Source organism: Tachypleus tridentatus, chromosome 6 (genome assembly GCF_004210375.1).
Source record: "Tachypleus tridentatus isolate NWPU-2018 chromosome 6, ASM421037v1, whole genome shotgun sequence".
NCBI lineage: Eukaryota > Metazoa > Arthropoda > Merostomata > Xiphosura > Limulidae > Tachypleus > Tachypleus tridentatus.
This window is the reverse complement of record NC_134830.1, coordinates 159,369,002-159,389,016: the sequence shown is the minus strand read 5'-3', so window position 1 is coordinate 159,389,016 and position 20,015 is coordinate 159,369,002. Positions and strand designations below refer to the sequence as shown.

Sequence of the window (20,015 nt, the reverse complement as noted above, 5' to 3'; positions counted from 1 at the left end):
GTATTTCTAGGCTTTGAATGCCCACTCAACAAGATGTTGCACATTAGTGAAAACTACAATATACAGAACAATGTTGAAAGTTAGTGGACCTTGCTTTGACACACATGTGCATCATCTTCAATTTAATTGTGGTGTCCATTGGTGGAATAGCAGTAACTTAAAGGACTTAACAATGCTAAAATCTGGGGTTTGATTCCTTACAGTTGACATAACAGATAACCCAGTATAGTTTTGCTTTGAAACAAAGAAGGAAATAAATAGTAACTGATTATAGTTTTCCACTAACTGCTGAACATGATATTGTGTACTATTATAAATATCACATTATGGAATGAAGAATGTCCCAGTGTTTGTTTTGCTCATTTTTTGTTGTTTAGTTGATAGTTAAACTAAATTTCATCTTACCGTAATTTATTAAAGAAAGGTAGATGTATATTTTTGCAAGAGTTTCATCTTTTTGTGTGAGTGAGTGAGTTGGTTAGTTTTGGTGCACTACACATGAATATAACATGTATTTCGAGATTGTATTGTTATAATCTTTATTCTGAATTTATAACTTACTCTGCAGACATGCAGGTTTTATTTGTCACATGAATCAGAAAGCCATTTTTAGGTGCCTTTCTTCCATTGTTGTTTTTAGTATAGAATACCTGTTCTGTTCATAGGAGACAATGCTGCATAACTGTAAATTGTACAAAGGTTTTGAAAGCAGTGTTCTTCACTGGTCATTTAGATGATATCCTTAAGTTATGGTCTCACTTTTATTGTAATGAGAATGACCAGTCACAGGGGTATTACTAGTTGTTATTAGTAAATATACCTTTTTCTTGTGAGTTAAAGAATGTTAGATTTGATCAGTCTCTAACATACTTTTGAGGAGTAAGCAACTTGAAAAACAGAATCCATTAGGAGTTACAGTCTGTCTGTCACTCCATAAAATCAAGTACACACATTGTGTTTTGTGCTTGCATTTGTGCATTTTGTGTTTCACCTTATGTTCAGCCTCTTTGTCATTCAGTATTGTAACTCTATTATTCAGAGAATGTTACTGATTCTTCTATTGTTAAGTAGACTTATCCTTTTACTGTCAAGTTAACTCACTTTTACCTGAATATATCACACTGGCTTCTTTAGTGTTTGTGAAATTTGCTGTTTTAAGGAAAACCATTCAACAAGGGTTTCATCCAGGGCAAGTTTATTTATTACATACAATAAGCACAGTGCCTAGAATCCTTAAAAACTATGGGTCCATGAAATTTTCCTTAAATGTTACCCTTTGGTTTAACTTGTACAGCTGGTAGTATCTATGAACAGAAGGCATCTAGACACTTTGATTATCTTAATCCAGTACTGGTTTCATCGAAAAGGCTAGTCTAAACATTGGGCTTTGGTGTTACTATCATTGTAGCCCTTGTTTCCTTTCAATATATATTTTTTTACATTGTGAGAAAAAGGTGAATGTAGTGTTGTCCTTCAATTGTAAATTATTATTATAAAATTGTAGTAATGTAACTAATTACCTGAGGTAATCAGTAGTAAGTTGGATATTATGTTACTGAATATTTGTCCAGTGTTTTTTATTTTTGTTGAAACTTGAATAAGATCTAACTAATAAAACTAAATAAAAAATACACATGTTTAATCTACAGTTCACAGTGTGATTCAAACTGAAGGAATTTCTTAATTAAAGAATAAATCCTAATGCATTTGTTAAGAGTTAAGTAACATAGCTAGTAACAAAGGGACAAATCAGTGCACCATCTTTAAATATTTTAATTTCTTTTTAAACATGAGAGCAATTGTAGTGTAAACAATCAGTAATGTAAATGAATCCATGTTATGTGCCTAAAATAATATTAAAACAATGCTGTACATGTGTATTAAAGATAATGTTTAGTAGCTGATTCTAATTGCTAAATGCTATTTTCGAACACTGTTGTAGAGTAATAAATAACCTACAGTACTGAGGTTTTGTTTCCTTTGTATGGAATAATTCAAACAAAAATATTTCTTTATTTTTTTTAATCATACAAGCTTTGTAAATTGCTGCTTATATTTTTGTTACCGTAGAATAGAGGTTCCCTGTCCTACACTTGTGAACCTGTGACGTACCCCTGATGCATATGACTTGTCAAAACAATCAACAGCATAATAGTGGTTTATATTAATAAAATGGTAATGGAAAGGAATAATTTAATGTTGAGTTAACAATGAGTGAATTAAATGCTGGTTAACTTGCAAAATTTGTTCTCTAGTTTTAGGACATGATTCATATTTTCTTTTTAATGTTTTTCAAAAGTTATTGCATACCAGTATAAAAGGAATCATACCACAGGTTGAAAACCATTGTCTTAGAAAATATATTTCAACTGTAAACAAAATGTTGCTTATGTTATAAATGATGCTAGAGTACAAAAAATATAAATGAGTCTTGAAAAGTATTTCGTAATTTCATGTAGATAATATGTACAATTTAAGTTTTGTACTTCTGTCTTTAGGCCTCTGAAATGTTGCTTGCTTATGACGAGCATGTTCTAGTCAACACGTACAAGTTTGGTATTATATATCAAAGAGTTGCTCAGGTTAGTGTATATTCATTCAATATTTTTTGTTAGCTTGGTAGTTTTGAGTACTCTGTTTTTTAATAAAGATTTTAGCAAATTACTAACCAGCTTGGAATATATAATAAATTTTGGGTTGGCCTTTGTTTTGTTAACTGAATCTTTAAAAACAAGGTAGTTTTTCTTATTAATTAGAAGTATTATTAGAATTATTCATATCTTATTTATCATTTATCTGTAGTAAAAAAAAGTACAGTTTTTTTGTGGAATAGATTATTTCTTTTATTGAACAGAATATTTATTCAGTTATAGTTGATACATTTAAAACGTTTGGAAAACTGCTACAGATAGAATAAAAAAGCCTCTATACAAACACTAGTAGTGTTACTGAAGGCTTGTACCTAATCAACTAGAATTTAAAGATATTGTGATTTCAAAAGATATTTTTAACTAATGAAATTACATGCAAAAGAATTTGACACATTTCTAAAAAAATATTTGCGAAATATTTTGTGCCGAAATTTTATACAGACAAATCATAAATATATTAATTATAAAAGATACTTGTAAATTAAAATTTTTGTATTAATTCAAAAGTGCATTTTTTTCTTTATAAATGCCATTGGAGAAATGTCTTAACTAATTGCACAGATGGATTTAATGTCTTGATATTTTTACATATTCTGCAGTATTTCCTGTACACAGTATCTGAAAGTCATATCCGTTTTTCTCCAAAGTATACAGATATTTCACAAAATGTTGTATGTACATTTACACAACTGAATCATTGAAATTGGGTCACATTTTGTAATCCTTAAATGTTGAGAATTACTGGTTATAGATTTCTCTAGACCAGTAACAACATGAGTGTTATCGATTCTTCTAGAGCCCAAACATAATAATCAAAAAAGGTCCATTGTGTTAAATAAAATAATAATTTGGTTAAAGTAAATCTTTTCCTCCCTAATTTGTATAAAAAAACAACTTTACACAATTGAAAAAAAAACTAATTATTTTTAAAATCTGTGTATCTGAATTATGGAAAATCTGTTATTAAAACTAAAATAACTTTAACACTCCTACTAAAAGTGGGGCCTAATAGGCCCTAGAGCAACTTGAAAGGTTATTAATATTAGGCTAATAATTTTGTATTTAAATGAAATTGCCATTTAAATCCATTAATGAATGGATTAACGAGATTCCCACTGTCCCTATCTACTATCTAGCGAAACCACAGCCAGAGGAACGGGCTTGGAGAAATCAGGACTTGAAACGTCTTTTCGTAGGAGTGTTAATGAAGTTTAAATTTTCAAGCCTGTTTTATTGTATATTTACCTGCATGTAAAATGTAATAAAATACAATGAAGAGATTCACAGTGAGAGCCTAAAAATTAATGTATATAGTTTATGTTTCATAAAATTCATGCGAGGAATTAAAGCAACTTGAAAGCATGAAATTAACGTGATATACAAGATGGTTATATATATATAGATGATATGTTTGTTTCGCAGCACTTGCTTTTCAGCTACAGCATTGTAACTAACAAGAATGGCTCTGAATTATTTTCAAGTACAAACTGTTAGCTTATAGTTCTTATCTTCTGACCAGTTTGAGATCTAATTACAGTTTTGGATTTGGAAGGTCATACCCTTCTGATTGATGTATTTGACCCACACCCAAGGTCTTGTACATTAATTTGCTCTAACTCTGCCAGGACAAATTTCAATTTGGGGGTATGTTGATAGAGATCTTGATGAGTTGTAAAATGGAATTTGGTATATGCACATCCCACGCTTGGTATTGCTGGTGCATAAAAATATATCTAATAGAAGAATGGGGGAGAGGTCTTATAGTTTCATTAGCTTTAATCCTGCCTAAAACAAGTTCAAGTGACATGACTCTTGTATAATTTGCTTTGTTTTTAACTTCTTGAAGACAAAGTAATATTTAACTGCATTAACATCTAAAAGCAACATTTTTACGTTTATTTAGACAACAGAGGAAGAATTGTTTGGGAATATAACTCACAGTAGTGCAATGGAAGAGTTTCTAAAAATGATAGGTCAGAAGATCAAGCTAAAGGACTTTAGAGGGTAAGATAAAATTTGTGAAGTTTTTAATTGTCTGAAGTGTTTTCTTGTTGTTAAAAAGTTATTACTAGCATTATTTTTGTAATTATTCAAAATTTAAAAACTTCTTTGCTTATTAAAACCTAGTTATGTTTATTATATAACATCTTAAGTTGAATTAACGAGGTTTAAAAATTTAAAATGTTTACCAGTTAACTGGTTTTTCACTTTTTCTATAAAGCTGAAGGATAACACTTGAAGTTTTTTAACCTTTCTTTAGAAAAGTGCAGAGAATGTTAAATTTCAAATATTCGTACCTGTTTTTGCATTGCAGGACTTTCCCTTATACAAGCATAGTCTTTAATATTAATAGCTGCACACAGCTGTTTCCACATATCAAGAAACCTCGTGTAATATTGAAATTCAAACATTATATATTTATAATTAAGGTACTCGGAGAAGTATTTCTGTAATACGCTGAGTTTAGATATCTTCTTAGTTAATTTGAAAGTTCACAGTGTATTTTTACACTAATTTTATGTAACCTTAACATGTGGAACCAGTTTTTTTTAAACCAAACTTCCTTCCTGGATTGGTTGAGCACCAACTTGGAGTTACTTGTTAAATTTTGCACGTCTCTTGTTTTTTAACGTATGAAAAACATACGAGTACACCCTGGTTTGTTTTGCATTGGTGAGTAATTTTTTTAACCTCTCTCCATTAATGTACTGACAAATTATTACTGTTTTTTAATGAATTTGCACAAAGTACTTCTTTAATGGAATTGCAAATTCTAAAAATAAATGCTTAATATTAAAGAATGTAACTTGCCATAAGATAAAAAAAAATTGTTACAACTGTTAAACATAATTTGTTTACAACTTTTGGTGAACTGTAGTAAGTTCCGTCATAATTATTCTTGATGTGTGGGAAAATAATTCACTTTTTTGCCATCCTTCAAAAGCTAGACTTAATTCTGAAGGTTTTGTATTGTTATCATTTTACAAAAAAAAAAAAAAAAAAAACATTAATTACATTAAAGTGTACGTTTTTTTAAATTGGGTTTTACTAATCAACAGTTCATGTAACTGCAATTGTTTTATTTTTCTTATTACAGATTTCGAGGTGGTCTAGACACCCACTATGGCCAGACTGGTGATGAGTCTGTGTACACTCAGTTCAGAGGGTGTGAAATCATGTTTCATGTTTCTACACTCCTTCCATATATTAATGGAGACCCTCAGCAGGTAGGTGGGTTGTTTTTTCGTAGCTTCGATGCATCCAAATTCAAAATTAACATAATAATTTTGTACTAGGTTTTTTAATACAGAAAAATATTATACATATAATTAATAACTAAGACCTTTGTTTGAAAATGTGTTGACTTTTAATTACTTGAAAAATGGAAGTAATAAAGGTGTAACTTAAATGACTTCTATTGAATAACAATGACATACAACACTTGCGAGTTCTTAAAAATTACACTAGCCTGCATCTGAAACTTTTTTTCCTGCTGATTGAGTTTTAAGACCCAATTACAGTTAATTCCATGGCAATGAATTTGGAAATGACCTCTTTGTTTCTTTATCAGGGCTGAGTATTTCACAAATTACATTTAAAAAATCTACTAGTGTAGTAACTTTCTGTCATACCTGAATGCATGATGACTGATTACCTTTGCTACAAACTAGTTAGAATATATAATTAGAAGATAAGAAATAAAGGTGCATGTTTTTAAATGAAATCATGTACAAAGAAACATATTGACAATTTTAAAAATGTGTGATAAAATAAAAAGAACTTTTGAAATACTGAAAATTTTCAAGAAAACTAAAGTTGAATTTCATATTAATAACAAAAATTATATTATTTTGTTCATAGATGAACACTGAGATAATTAGGATGTGAATATTCTTTTCTTAAATATACATGTAAGAAGTACTTTTGGATTATCTCTTTGTAGACACCAGCAGTAATCTGCCATCACGATGTTCCACTGCCCTTGGTATCTCTTCTCCATCATTTTTATGTCTTGATGGAATCTTTCACCCTGTTCCTCTGAGAAGGCACAGAGAGTTTCTGGAAAGTATTCCATATGACCATGCAGAAAATGAACTTTAAACACTTGTGTTGTAGCCTAGTTGCTTAAAAGTGTCATATAATTCCTTAACTAGACCTCTGTAGTCGTCAGATTTGACGTTTCCTGAAAGGTTCTTCATGACATTGACAAATGCTAACCATGCTCTTTTGAATAAGATTAATTGATTCAATAAATTTTTCATCCTTAAAATGCTTTCTTATTTGAGGACCATCAAATATACCAACTTTAAGTTTCTCGTTGCTCAGTCTTGTAACTTTTACTGCAGACACATTGAGAGCATGCGCTATCTATAGATAAGACCTTCACATACCACTTCATCAAACCTAACTTTATGTGAAGTGGCAGAAGCAATATTCTAGAATGTTGTATTAGTGGTTTGTTTGTGACATTTCTTTCTTCAATAACAAATTTCTCTCTTACTAGCCAGTTTTCTCTTGTCCAATGTACACTCCTGGCCTGACTGTTCTATAAGCACAAGAAACATGGGAATTTGGTGTATCCAGACTGTTGACCCAGCAGCATAGAAATAACCTTTTAAATCTCCACATCTTGTCCACATGCCTTCTGTATAGCTTATTTTATTTAGAATCAATTTTTAGATTTTCGTAACTTTAGTGTAGATGAACAGAATGTCCGATGAGAATAAGTCTAGTTTGTTACTATTATGAAGCAAAATGCATTTCAAACTAGTTTTTGAGCTATCAATAAATAGTCTCATTTTGCTTATATGTACAACCCACATGCTTAATCAAACCCAGGAGGTATGTGCAAAATACATATTCGTCGTGCATTTCAGAGTATTTCAACAAAGAACATTCTCTGCACCTGTAAAACGAAAATCTTGTACCTGGACCCAGTAACTATTTTTCAGTTAGTCTAGATCCCAGAAATTCTGCAGATACTTTTAGTAAGTCTAAGTCACAAACAAGATCATTCAGTTCTACTTGTGAAAATAACTTGGGATCAGCTGAAACATCTAGTGCAAAAGTCAGGATCCCTTCCTGAGTCATCTGGGTCAGAGTCAGGGTGCATGTAAACCTTTAAATTCAAGAAGTGGTATTGAATCTGAATGAGGAACAGGTCCTATGGCTAACAGTATATTTGGTACTCACTTAAGGATTTTGTTTTGCCTTTGACTTCACTTATGTTGACCATACAAAAGTAGCAATCATTGATATGATTTTGGGGTTCTCTCCAGATCATAAGGATTCCAAAACTTGGCTTTTTTTCTTGAACCTTTTGTCCAATGTCTCAAATTTTCAATACAAGAATGGCAAACAATATGGGAGCCCAATACTTGTCTTGATTGCAAAATTTAATTCCAAAATACACTTAGTAAGTGCTTTTTATAGTCATTAATTTTGTTTGCACTTCAGTTGCAAAACTGCCACAGATATAGCAAAATATGTATGAACTACACTTGCACTTTCTGTGATCCATAATACCAGTATACTTATTGCAGTTAAGTTTCAAACTCAATCTGAAAAAAAACAAAACAGAACAAATTAGTTATTACTAAAAGTATAATTAATATTAAAAATACAGTTAACATATTGAAAGTATGAATATATTATAATTAATTATAAAAAAATAAATATGTAATTTTGTTTTCTGGCTTTTGTGGGAAAACCTGACCTGACACTGAAAAACTGAAGTCATTTTCAGATTTAGTGTACTTTTTTACTATATGAACAACAGTTACTTTCAAGTTGGCAAAAACTATGCAGGGTGGTGTTGTAGTTAAAATTGTGGAGTATTTGACTTAACGAAAACTTCGGTGAAACATAATTATGTTTTTTTTTTATAAATTTATTTTCTGAAATTGATTCCTTTTTTCCCCAAATATCAGTTATTTATTTATGTACTGAAGTAAATTTTCATTTATTTTCCAGTTTATGAGAGAAAAAACATTATTATAATCTGTTAAATGTTAAAAAATGGTCAAAACATTTCCAAAACCTCGTGTATTTTAAGATCTTCAGTTCGTTAAACTATTCTGAAGTTAAAGAACAAAATGTTTTTACAATGACAGTTTTGAGTAATCAAATACAGTTTGTTTTTTTCGTGGTGCACGGATAAGGATTAGAAATCATTTTCATGATTTGTAAGTTCATTCTTGCTCATAACCATTTAATGTTAATCTGATAACCGCTTTTATTTTCTCAGCTTCAACGGAAACGTCACATAGGAAACGACATTGTAGCCATCGTGTTCCAAGAAGGCAACACACCTTTCTCTCCTACAATAATAACATCCAATTTCATTCATGCTTACATTATTGTTGAAGTTGTTAACCCTCAGACACCTGAAACAAGGTTGGTGCATTCTACATTATGTATATTCTGCATATTGATGAATTGTTGTTAGATTTTCTTATTATTCCATTGTAAAAGTGTCTTTGTTACTTTCAGAAGATCTATACTATGACAAACTGTTAGGTTTAGACTGTATCATGACTGCAAACATATACAATAACAGCATGTATTTACTTGTATGGAAATTTAGCTAGATGTAAACATTTTAAATTGGACGACTTGCATCATAATGTTGAAATATATCATTGATTTATCTAAATTTCTCAAACAGGACTACATCTTTCCAACATATAATTCTAATTTATTATCATTATTGTTTTATTTATGAGTTATATTTTAGTTTTACATTACAAAAAATAACATCATGACATTCTGAAAAAGCTATAGTGAATATATTTGTGTGTGTGCTTTTATTGTTAAATAAAAAACTCTTGGTTACATTGGAAATGCATTACATTCAGAAGAATTTAGTCTTAGTAAAATACAACAGAAGTAACTTTTGTATTTTTGTAACTAGACTATATAATATATGTTGTTACAAAGAACTCTATAATACACAAGTTTCATTCAGGCAAAAACTTTTTGTGGACAGAAGCAACACATTCATTTCATATGTGTGAGGTTATGACTTAACTCATATATTAACATCTCACCTTGCCAACAATTCATCTTTACTTGAGAAGAAGTCTAAGACATTCCACATATCCTGCAAAAAAAAGTTATCCTCTGAACTTCATCAACAATACTATTCAAAAGACATGGTGAGATTTTTTGAAAAAATCCTCTCAGCATTACCCTGATTGTAAAAAGAGGTTGCACTGACTTCATGAGCCTATGGTTCCCCCAGATTAAAAATGGATGATTTTATAAGTAACCTTATATTTAGATATATTACGATTCCTAAGCTACTTAGGTCACTGATTGTTCACAAATGTATCTATTCTTTGTATTCAAACGGCTGTACTAGGTGCCTGACACTGAATTACTGAACATGTAGCATTGTCATTGTATGATGACAGCTCTCAAGTCTTTGCAATTTGTGTGTTGTGCTTAACAGTTATATTTCAGGGACAGTCAAGTACTATTTGTGATAACATATAGTTAGTAGCATGTTTTATCAAAATACATAAAATATATGCTCTGAAATGACTTTAAATTCAGAGTTTTCCGTTTTAGTCCATATGGGATTTTATACGTAAATGTTTACTTAGTATTACAAAAATCACTCAATTTCCATTATTTCCTAAAGAGTTTAAGGTATTACAAGAATTGAATAAAAAAAAACGTGGATTTTTTTATTAGTTCTCAAAGCTCTTTGTACTCACTGAAGAACTGAGGTGATATTGATGGGTAATATGGCCAGCAATTGAATAACTTTATTTACAGATTCTTCCAAGCTTTACTGATGTTAAGTTGCAGCATACATATATTATGTGAATCATTGGATTGACAGTTAAGATATTAAAGCTGAAATGTTGAGCAAAAAGCCAATAGGGGGCGTCTTTTAAATTGTAATCTGGTGGTACTATAATTCTGTTAGCTTCATCAGAAAATGTGACTATTGATTACTAGTCTATATAGTAGCAAGTGATCATATAATGTGAAAAATATGAATAAAAGCTCAAGCCAAATATTAAATATGAGAAAATCACTAAACCTTAAAACTAACAGTGGAGTCCAGCTCATCAGATTGTGAAACATTTTTCTAAGATGTTTATTCACTACCATTTTACACTAAACTATTATATGGCATACCAAAATACTATTCATATTACAATTAAACCCAACATACGATATGAGCAATTCCAATCTAAATTTTTGGTCCTGTCTTCCACGGTGACTGTTCTAACAGTGAAGAAACAAAATTATTCAGTATCATACAATATGAGACTCTACTAATAGAAAAAAACATAAACAAATAAATTGATATGGGAGGTGATACGTGACTTGCTTAGTCTTTGTATTATTTTCAGGTACAAAGTTTCAGTTACAGCACGAGAGGATGTTCCACACTTTGGCCCGCCCTTACCACAACCGGCTATATTTGACAAAGGAAATAAGTTCCGAGAATTTCTCCTAGCCAAGCTCATCAATGCTGAACATGCTTGTTATAAAGCAGAAAAATTTGCAAAGTTGAAGGTGAGGTTTCTGTTTTTATACTGGATTTCAAAACACAACTGTTAATGTAACGAACAATATACTGATATGAATTTCACTTGTGTTCTACCCTAATTACTTTCTGGAGAATTACACTCATACTTGCAAAAATAAATCAATTTATTGATAAGATTTGCTGTTACAAAACGAATTACAACTTCAGTTAGTAATATTATTAGCTAGTCCTATTTTTTTTTCTCTTGTTTAACATTGTTTTATAACTGTTAATTTTGTACTATTTACTATGTTAGTAAAGAAGCAATATGAAAGTACATATAAAACGTATATTACAGAATTTTTCAGTTCGATTTTGAGTTCAAGCTACACTTTATAATAATAATAATAATAGTAATTTTAAATATGATTTTATGAGTGTTGTGTAAGATTACTAATGAACGAGACCAGTGCTTTTCTAGGAACGCACACAAGCTTCTTTACTGCATTCCCTACATGATGGCCTTGTTCAAAAAACGCAGGATTTCTGTGGTGCAGGGCTGTGTTACGAAAATAGCAGGACAGAAATGAACGACACAAGTTCCCGGTTTTTAGACTCCTTTCGGAGAGCGTTGACAGGTAGAAATCGCAGTCAATCCATAGAGTCTAACTTGTCCAACATCTCTCAGAAACGGTCTGCAGCTAGCACTAGTAGTAGTGGTGTCAATGTAATAACCATGGGAGATTCCACTCCTTCTGTAAGGATTTTGGTTTTTATCTGATCATGTGTTTAAATAAATATACTTTAACTGATTGTTTATGTTTTTTGGATTCTTTCAAGATATAAACAAATGGTATAGGGGAACTTTTAAGTTTTTTAAAATTAATTTGTTCAAGCTTATATAACGTCTTTAATCAAATGCAACTGATTAAACTAATTTTTAATCTTAATTTTGTGAACTAAACGTAAGGGTCAGCTGGACTTGCTATGCTATAAAGTTTAACCAAATTCTACGTACAATATTAATTTCTAGTAGTTTTTACATATACAGAAGAACCTTTTACTTTCTCTAATTACTTTTTCTTTTTAAATTAATACAATCTATATAAATAATTATACTATGCCAAAGTTTTGATAAAGCTACTGGTAGAATAATCGATTAAATAGTTATAAGACGTGCACCAGTGAACCACAGATTGCTTCTATAAATTCAATGAAACTTTTATGTCATTGAAGTTGAACGTGATGTGATTTGAAATTAGACAAACCTAGTATTAAACCGAAATATTTTTGTATTAATACTGATATATAACATTAACAGTGAAGATTATTTGGAACCTTCTATATTGAAAACTCTTTATGAACCACAGTAATTTGGAATGTCTTTGAATTTTTGCAGAGTACAAAAAATTCAGTAAAACATTTGTATCAGAGGTCACCTTCTCAGGGATCCACTCACAGGTAGGAAATCAATTTTCATTTTTTATGTTACGTTATGTCAACATTTTCTTATCTGCTCGTACCAATATATATAGCTCGGCATTTAGTTTCTAACAAATGTAATACGTTGTTTAGATGGTCTTCAGTGTCATAAACCTGTATTTCTAAACTTGGAAATTCCTTTTTTTATTTTTAAATATATCTGGATTTGTTATTTGCAGATATGCAAATGTTATTTCTGTCAATAATGTGGTCAGTGAATCCATCACTCCCATGTCAGAAATACAACATGATGGTGCCTAAATGGAATGTGTTTGGCAATGTATACTAATAATAAATTGACCATCTACTTGAAATGTTTACTCATTGTTTGTGGCTTGTATCGCTTTTGTATTTCCGTATTTACTTCCAATACCTTTAAATGAATATTGAGATCTTAGAGCATAAAAGTTTAAGACAGACATATATCATAAGTAAGTATGAAATCTTTGGTGACTTCTTAATGTGTTTTTCTCTGCAAATTATTTGAAGTCGAAACAATGACAGCTTAGGTGGAGGGTTTCATGAATATTCAGTTAGTGGACCTAATACACCAATTTCCGGCCCAGAAACCCCACCAATGATGCAACACGTTAATTATGAATCAGATACCTCGAGCTTAAACAGCTTGGAATTGGAACGTACCACAATGGCTTCAGAGGACTTTGGTAAATGTGGTAATAGTGGAAGCCTAAACAACATCCAGCCTTGTTCTTTATGCACAGAGAGCTGTAGGTTACATAGGCCTAATTGTGATGGTATGTACATATACATTTCTAAAAAAACACTTTTTCAAGATAGATGTGTATATATTACATTATATATTAGTCTTTCACTGTAAATTGTATGTTGCTGGAAATAAAAGTATTTCCCTTAATTTGTACCCAAAAATACAGGTTGGTTTCTAGCTGTAGCACGTGTTTGGATGATTTTAAAGATTTCAATCAAAATACAAAGGTTTGATAAAATCCAATAAGGTTGTTTAATGATATTTTTTTATTATTAACTCTTCACCCTAAACATATTGATGATGGTCATTAAATGTTATCAAACCAACAAAAATTAGAAACTTTATATGAACTTACGAGAAAAAAAAAAGACATTTTGTTATGTTCTAATCTATTCAAAAACTAAGTTCTTGAATTTGTTTAGTCTGAAGTTTTATAATTGGATATCAAAGTAAATGTTTCATGGAAATTAGTATTAAAATACAATAATCGGAAAACTTGAAGACAAAAGATTTGAGTGTTTTTATAAACACGCATGTGTTGAAATCTGAACCTGTTGTACGTTTTAGTTACCTGGCATATTAACTGTTTTGCAAATAGAGTACATCAGAGTACATTAGGTTTTAAATTTTCTGGCACATTTCAGCAGAAGATTATTAGAAATATTGTTCTTATAAGAATCATCAAAAGTGGTATTACCTTATTCTCTTTCAGCTTCTAGTTCAGGATAATTATAACGGTGAGTAGGTAATATATGATTAGGATTTACGTTCCCTGTGCATGTTGAAGTATCAGTGGACTGTATGTGGTCCATTTCATGATCTGTATGTAATTTTGTTAAATGCATTATTCTAACTATACTTTACTCATTTAACACCCAGTCTTTGAGTCAATGAAACCAATTTCAGGGGACTGGGTGGGTTACAGAGGGGTGTCACTGCTTCTAGTATTCAAGTTACACCAAAAAAAAGTTCTTTAATAAAAGGATTGATGTGTTAACCTAAAAACAATAAAGAAAAACTGTACTGTCAAAAGAACTCTCATTAATGTGTAACCATAGAGGTGGAGAGTGAAAGGAATTGGTTGGACTGTTCCTCTTGTACAAAATATTGAAAGTATTCTTGTTGGTTTACCACAGTCAATGAGATAGAAGGTGTTTATTAATGTTCCTCTGGTGCCACTGCTTCTTCTGTGTTACAGTTACTGTCTTGTTTGTAGCACTCCAGACTAATTCCTGCAGTCAACCTCGTGACAACTTCATCTAAGATTCTGAGTAGAAACAACCACAAGAAAGACAAAGATGGCTGGATGTCCCACAATGCTGCTTTGCACACGTTGATGGTGCATGTATTTCTCAGCCATCCATATTTACAAAGCAGCTTTATAGAACTGAGGAATCTCATTGTGTAATGTATAATGCATTGTGTGAGATGTTGAATTGTGGGTTTTATTCCTTCATAACCTGGAGTCTAGTGTGAGTTCAGTGATGTCGAGAAAATCCACTTGTAGAAAAAAATATACATGTAAAAATGGCTCATTTGGGTTGAGAAAATGTTTTACGTAGAGGAGCGAACAACGTTTCGACCTTCTTCGGTCATCGTCAGGTGACAACGTGAACCTGACATTGGTTGGGGAGTTCAAATCTCTATTAAAAAAAAAAACAGAAATCTTTGAGAAACAAACCTAGGAAAAGTGCTTACTTTACTCAAGGGCAAGGTGTTTAAACTGTTGAGAAAGAATTAACTTATGAATAGCAGGATGTCTACAGAAAGACCAGTACTTTTATTTTACTTTAAATTTTCAACTGTTTCATCAACTTAAGTTTATTTAAGAAGTATTTCATGAATCAATTTACAAGCCTGCTGGAATATATATTCGATATTGATTTGGCCTGCAACATATCTTATGAATGTACTCATGTTCTGTTGTAAACACTAAACGTAAAATTAGCCTGCCATTATAATTTTATTAACATTATTTCCACATTCAGAATCTCTAATCAGTTTCTTTTACTTGTAGAATTTGTAATATTTAACTTTTTGTACATAAAAGTTCACTTTATTTTCTAGTTATTAAATTACAATTATTTTTTCAGTCAAATAAAATAGTTTTAATTCCAGCTGTTCAAAGGCAGATCGACAACCTCAGACTCGAAGTTCTAAAACTTAAAACAGAAAGGCTCGAACTTTTGAAACAAAAAATGGTGAGTGTTACCAGTTTTTGAAGCTCCAATTATGGAAAAAAAAAAATATAGCCTTTTTTTATAATTTGTTTTGTAAAAAAAACTATTTTAGTTTCAATACCCAAACTGTATTTCCTTTCTATAGTAACTTGTTCATACCTCAATCCCTAGTTGTATTATACTGTCAAAATATTTATGGCTTTACCATTCCACAACTGTCATTCTGAAACATGTAAATCTCCAACTTTCTACGGTTGCAAGGTGTTCTTGCTATTTTAGTTCACACCTAGTGTTTAATAACATATATCATGTTTTAGAAACCTGCATGTTCACTAGAAAAGCCTGTGACCCTACTGAAACATCTGTTTTAAATTCATACATTTGTACACAGAAAAAAACTATGAAATTCTCTGCATGGCTAGTAAAACCTCTTTTCAAAAGTTTAGGAGTCAGTGGAAATATGTTTAAAAAGTAATTTTTAAGAGTCAGTTTTGTTTCTTTCTTTTTTAATATATTGACTAGTTTTTTGTTGTTTTTTTAAGGTGTTGGTTATCACGCCAAGTGTTCCAGTATAACAATAAGCTAGCAGGCCAATAACTGAAACCTGTTTCTAATTGCAGCATTTGTCTGTATATAGTTTTAAACTTTAAAGAATTTTGTTTGATGTAAGTAAAGTTATTTCTGTTGTTTTTAGTCCAGTCAACGTGATGTGAAAAAGTTGAATGAGTCAGAGGTGCGACTGACCACAGAACTTTCAACGATCAGAAAGGAACTTCTCAGATTACAGGCATTAGATGCTGAAGCATTAGCTAGAACATAGTTCTTTCATAGTGTTATTTAAACCACCTTTACAGAATGGTCGAGCAAGTCTGTAGCGTGAATGTCAGGTCCACGTCTGTAATGGTCAGCACAACACCTACTACGTTGGTTACAAGTGATAAATGTGGCAATAGAATGTAAATATTTATAGTTGAAAGTGCATTTAGTATGTACTTTAAACAACAGCAGTCATTGTGGCTGTTGTAGTAAAGTGTTTTATTAGTGGTTTGTCTTTTAGAATTACACATGGTCAGCAGTCTACAACAGCAATATTTGTACATTTATGTTAAGATATACAATTTGCACATGCTACTAGTCAGTAATGGATTATATTGTTGCAAGTGTTTGGTTGTGACAAAGAATACCAAACCTCTAACTGTTTATAAGAAAAGAACGATGAATGTTACTTCATTCCATGGTGACCTCACTATTAGACAGTTATTGACCAGTCATCTGGCACTGTTATTGTATTCAGTGTAATTTTGTTACTTGTAAATAGTCGTGCCCCAAATAAGCAATTTGATTTCAGCTCGTATTAACTTAATTACCTATGATAAAATTGTGTAACTTTTATACCATAAAAATAATTGGTCAATCAAAAATAAGTGTCTGATTATTTGAAATATTACTATTATTAATTTTGATTAATTCAAACTTATTCAGCTTAATTGGTTAGTGTTAGGACTTGTGAGAATAATTAAAATTAGTGTTTTGATTTTCTCTTACTCTCAAGTATTTATTCCAGTTTTCCATGAACCAATGAGTGTATTTAGTTGAATGTAACTGATCACCCAGTTTTTCACTAACCACCCAACAGCAAGTGATATTGTAAGAATTTACTTTTCAAACAAAAGTTTGTCTCACTTTTGAGTATTTATTAGACAGCTGGCAGTTATTGCTTTCCAAAAGTAACAGCTGCTGGGAAAATCGAGTACAGTGTGTAAATACAACGTCTACTTTTTATGTTTTATTAGGAGACGTTTGAGAACTGTTTCAGACTCACTCACACTTGCTGTTTCTCCATATTGTGTTTATTAAGTGCTTGAAAAACATCAAGGTTTTAAACGTTCACTACATTGGAAAATTAGTAGCCCACAATTAACTCAACAAATTAATTGTGATTAGTATAGACATTTCATATAACATTATTAAATATTTGTAACTAACGGAAACCATCATTATCATTACTAAGAGACTGTGGGTACAGCTTATGTTGGAAACGTCACAGATGTGAAAGTTGGGTAGCAGTAATGAAAGAAGAGATTTTACAAAACCTCTCTTGTCATCTTAACTTCTGACATAACTGTAAGAGGTTAAAGCATTATTCTTTCTTGTTTTCATTTTGTCAGAAAAAAAAAAGACAGTTTCAACAAAACTGTAACAGGTTAATGTAACTTTCTAGCTATCGTCTCCTGTGAAAGAACTTTGTTTATAGACTGTTTGAGGTACAGTAATTGCACCAAACACTCTAACAGGCAGTAATATATTAGTGAAATATTTCTCTATGCACAAAAGTTATGTACCTTTTCTTGGGTACATTAATTTATGTACTGCTCGTACGTGCACGTTTATTATACAACTAACATCACGTACAGAGTCTCCTATGGAAATACAGAAGCAGTGACTGATATAGTTGCATATTTTTATATTGTAAACACTGCCATAAACAGCTATGTTTGTAGCAACTCTATGTATAACTAGCATGTAACTTAGCAGTAATTATAAAGTAGGGAATGTACCAAGTAATTAAATGTACAGTGCATATGTATTATAAACATTCTAAATATGTACATACTAGTTAACCAGCCTACACAACAACATTAATATATTTTGTCATCTAGTTTATGTACCTTTTACTTGATTGTTTCATAATTTGATGGCTTTATTAAAATACTGTTGAAAGAACTTGGTTAAGTTTTATTTGTTGATAGGTAAACAGTTCATCTCCAGGAATAGTGGAAAAAAAAGTAAATAAAAGGTTTTATTGTACAAAGTAGATAAGTTGAAATGATGTCTTTACATAACAGAGATAGAGTAAAATGATGTACAAATGTTAATATTTTCACTCAATCTAAAGCTCAGTAAACTGCCAGTGTTAGTTGTTAAATGAAAATATCAAAGATGTGAAGTGCCATCACTGTATCCACAAATAATAATAATAATAATTTTCCTATTTTTATTAACAGATAAATGCTTTTAACTCTTCAGGAGTGAGTGCTCGACAGAAATGTTTAACATGCAAACTTGTGCGTGTGAATTTTAAGCAGTTTCTGGTGATTTAAATACATTATTGAAGCAAGAATGTATATGTGAGTTTATTAGGTATAATTATTTTAACTCAAGTTAAATTCGTAATAGAATTTTTGAAGCATCAGTCTCCAAATGACACCAGAGGTATTTGGGAACTGTTAAAACCACCTTGATAGATACTGTGCAGCAAGACAAGCACAGTATTATGGCTGTAGTGTTCCTGTTTGCTTATCTCACTACTGATTATGTGATGGTTTGACCTTTCCTATCAAATTGCAAGTGAAATCATTTCTGTTTCAACTGAAAGTTAAAAAACAAAATAGGTTGGGAGTTGGTTAATTACTTATGCTGACAATGTAGCTTTGTTGTTATAGAATGAACTTAGTACCAGTAGGTTGACCTCAGTACCAGCTAATATGGAGACTTGAGGATGTTGTATTTCATGTAACTGTTTATCATTTGACAAATGAAAACTTGTCTCAAAGATTCATCCAAAAAACCACCCTCTGGATTGAACTTACTTTTACCCTACAGTTTGTTGAATATTAAAGACACTCCTTAGCCCTTGAAGGACGTGTTAAAATTTTATGTATTTACTTATAAGATAGCTCATATCAAAAATACTAAAGGCTGTATAACAAGTGCATTATGTGGGTCTCGTAGCAAAACAAAAAGGGGGGCAGGGTGGCATATGAATTTTATCACAAGAATTGAGAAGACGTTTTACAAAATAACTAAAAAGTCTACAGGGGCTCTACTAATGAACCCTCAATTTTTCTAGATAAGACTAGATGTTGACAGTTTAAAAAACATGCATTGTGAGTCATTTCTTACATCAGGCTATCTCTTCTATAGTGACAAAAATAAAATTGTTGGTTTCTGTGATTAATATAAGAGACAGTTGCAATTAACCTATAATACAAGAGTTATTGAAAATATTAAAAGATTCTGTATAAATATATATATACTGACAGAAGCCCTTTCAAATATATAAAAAGTATATGTATACAATTCATGAACCTAGAACTAAATAACTTGTGAATAAAATAGTGCATAGGTTTGAATCATCTCATGTGGTTGTATTAATGTAACTTCAACATGTACATGTATCTTTAAATTTACACTGTCAGTTCTTTGGTGATGAAACCTTCTAGAATTTAACTAGATTTGACAAATCTTTTTCAGTGTGTTAAATAGTATACTATTTATCTCGCAACGTTGTTTGGTCATTTTCTATTTCTATTTGTGGGGAGTTATTATGACTTGTCATAAACAACCATGGTGGCAATTGCTCATTCTTGTTTCTATGGGAACTGTGGATTCTTCTGAATTCTTTGACAGAGTTCTGTGCAAATGGATAATTATAAAACCTGGGTTAACATACAAAGAACATGTATGAAAATACTAACTTTTTTATT

At 30.9% G+C, this 20,015-nt stretch overlaps 1 protein-coding gene across 9 annotated transcripts in view; it reads left to right on the top strand.

Moving 5' to 3' along the window:
• Positions 1–19,661, top strand: part of LOC143254266 (rap1 GTPase-activating protein 1-like) — a 191,988-nt gene extending 172,327 nt beyond the window's left edge. For 6 of the 9 annotated variants that reach the window (XM_076509155.1, XM_076509153.1, XM_076509157.1 and 3 more), the window contains 10 exons: positions 2,499–2,582; positions 4,555–4,655; positions 5,749–5,878; positions 8,899–9,047; positions 11,021–11,186; positions 11,621–11,896; positions 12,539–12,600; positions 13,111–13,376; positions 15,455–15,549; positions 16,223–19,661. In XM_076509155.1, the coding sequence (XP_076365270.1) occupies positions 2,499–2,582; positions 4,555–4,655; positions 5,749–5,878; positions 8,899–9,047; positions 11,021–11,186; positions 11,621–11,896; positions 12,539–12,600; positions 13,111–13,376; positions 15,455–15,549; positions 16,223–16,348 (1,455 nt within the window). In that variant the 3' untranslated portion in view covers positions 16,349–19,661. The remainder of the gene's footprint in view (positions 1–2,498; positions 2,583–4,554; positions 4,656–5,748; positions 5,879–8,898; positions 9,048–11,020; positions 11,187–11,620; positions 11,897–12,538; positions 12,601–13,110; positions 13,377–15,454; positions 15,550–16,222) is intronic. The other 3 variants (XM_076509159.1, XM_076509160.1, XM_076509154.1) reach the window with 1 other exon arrangement.
• Positions 19,662–20,015: the final 354 nt, after the last annotated feature.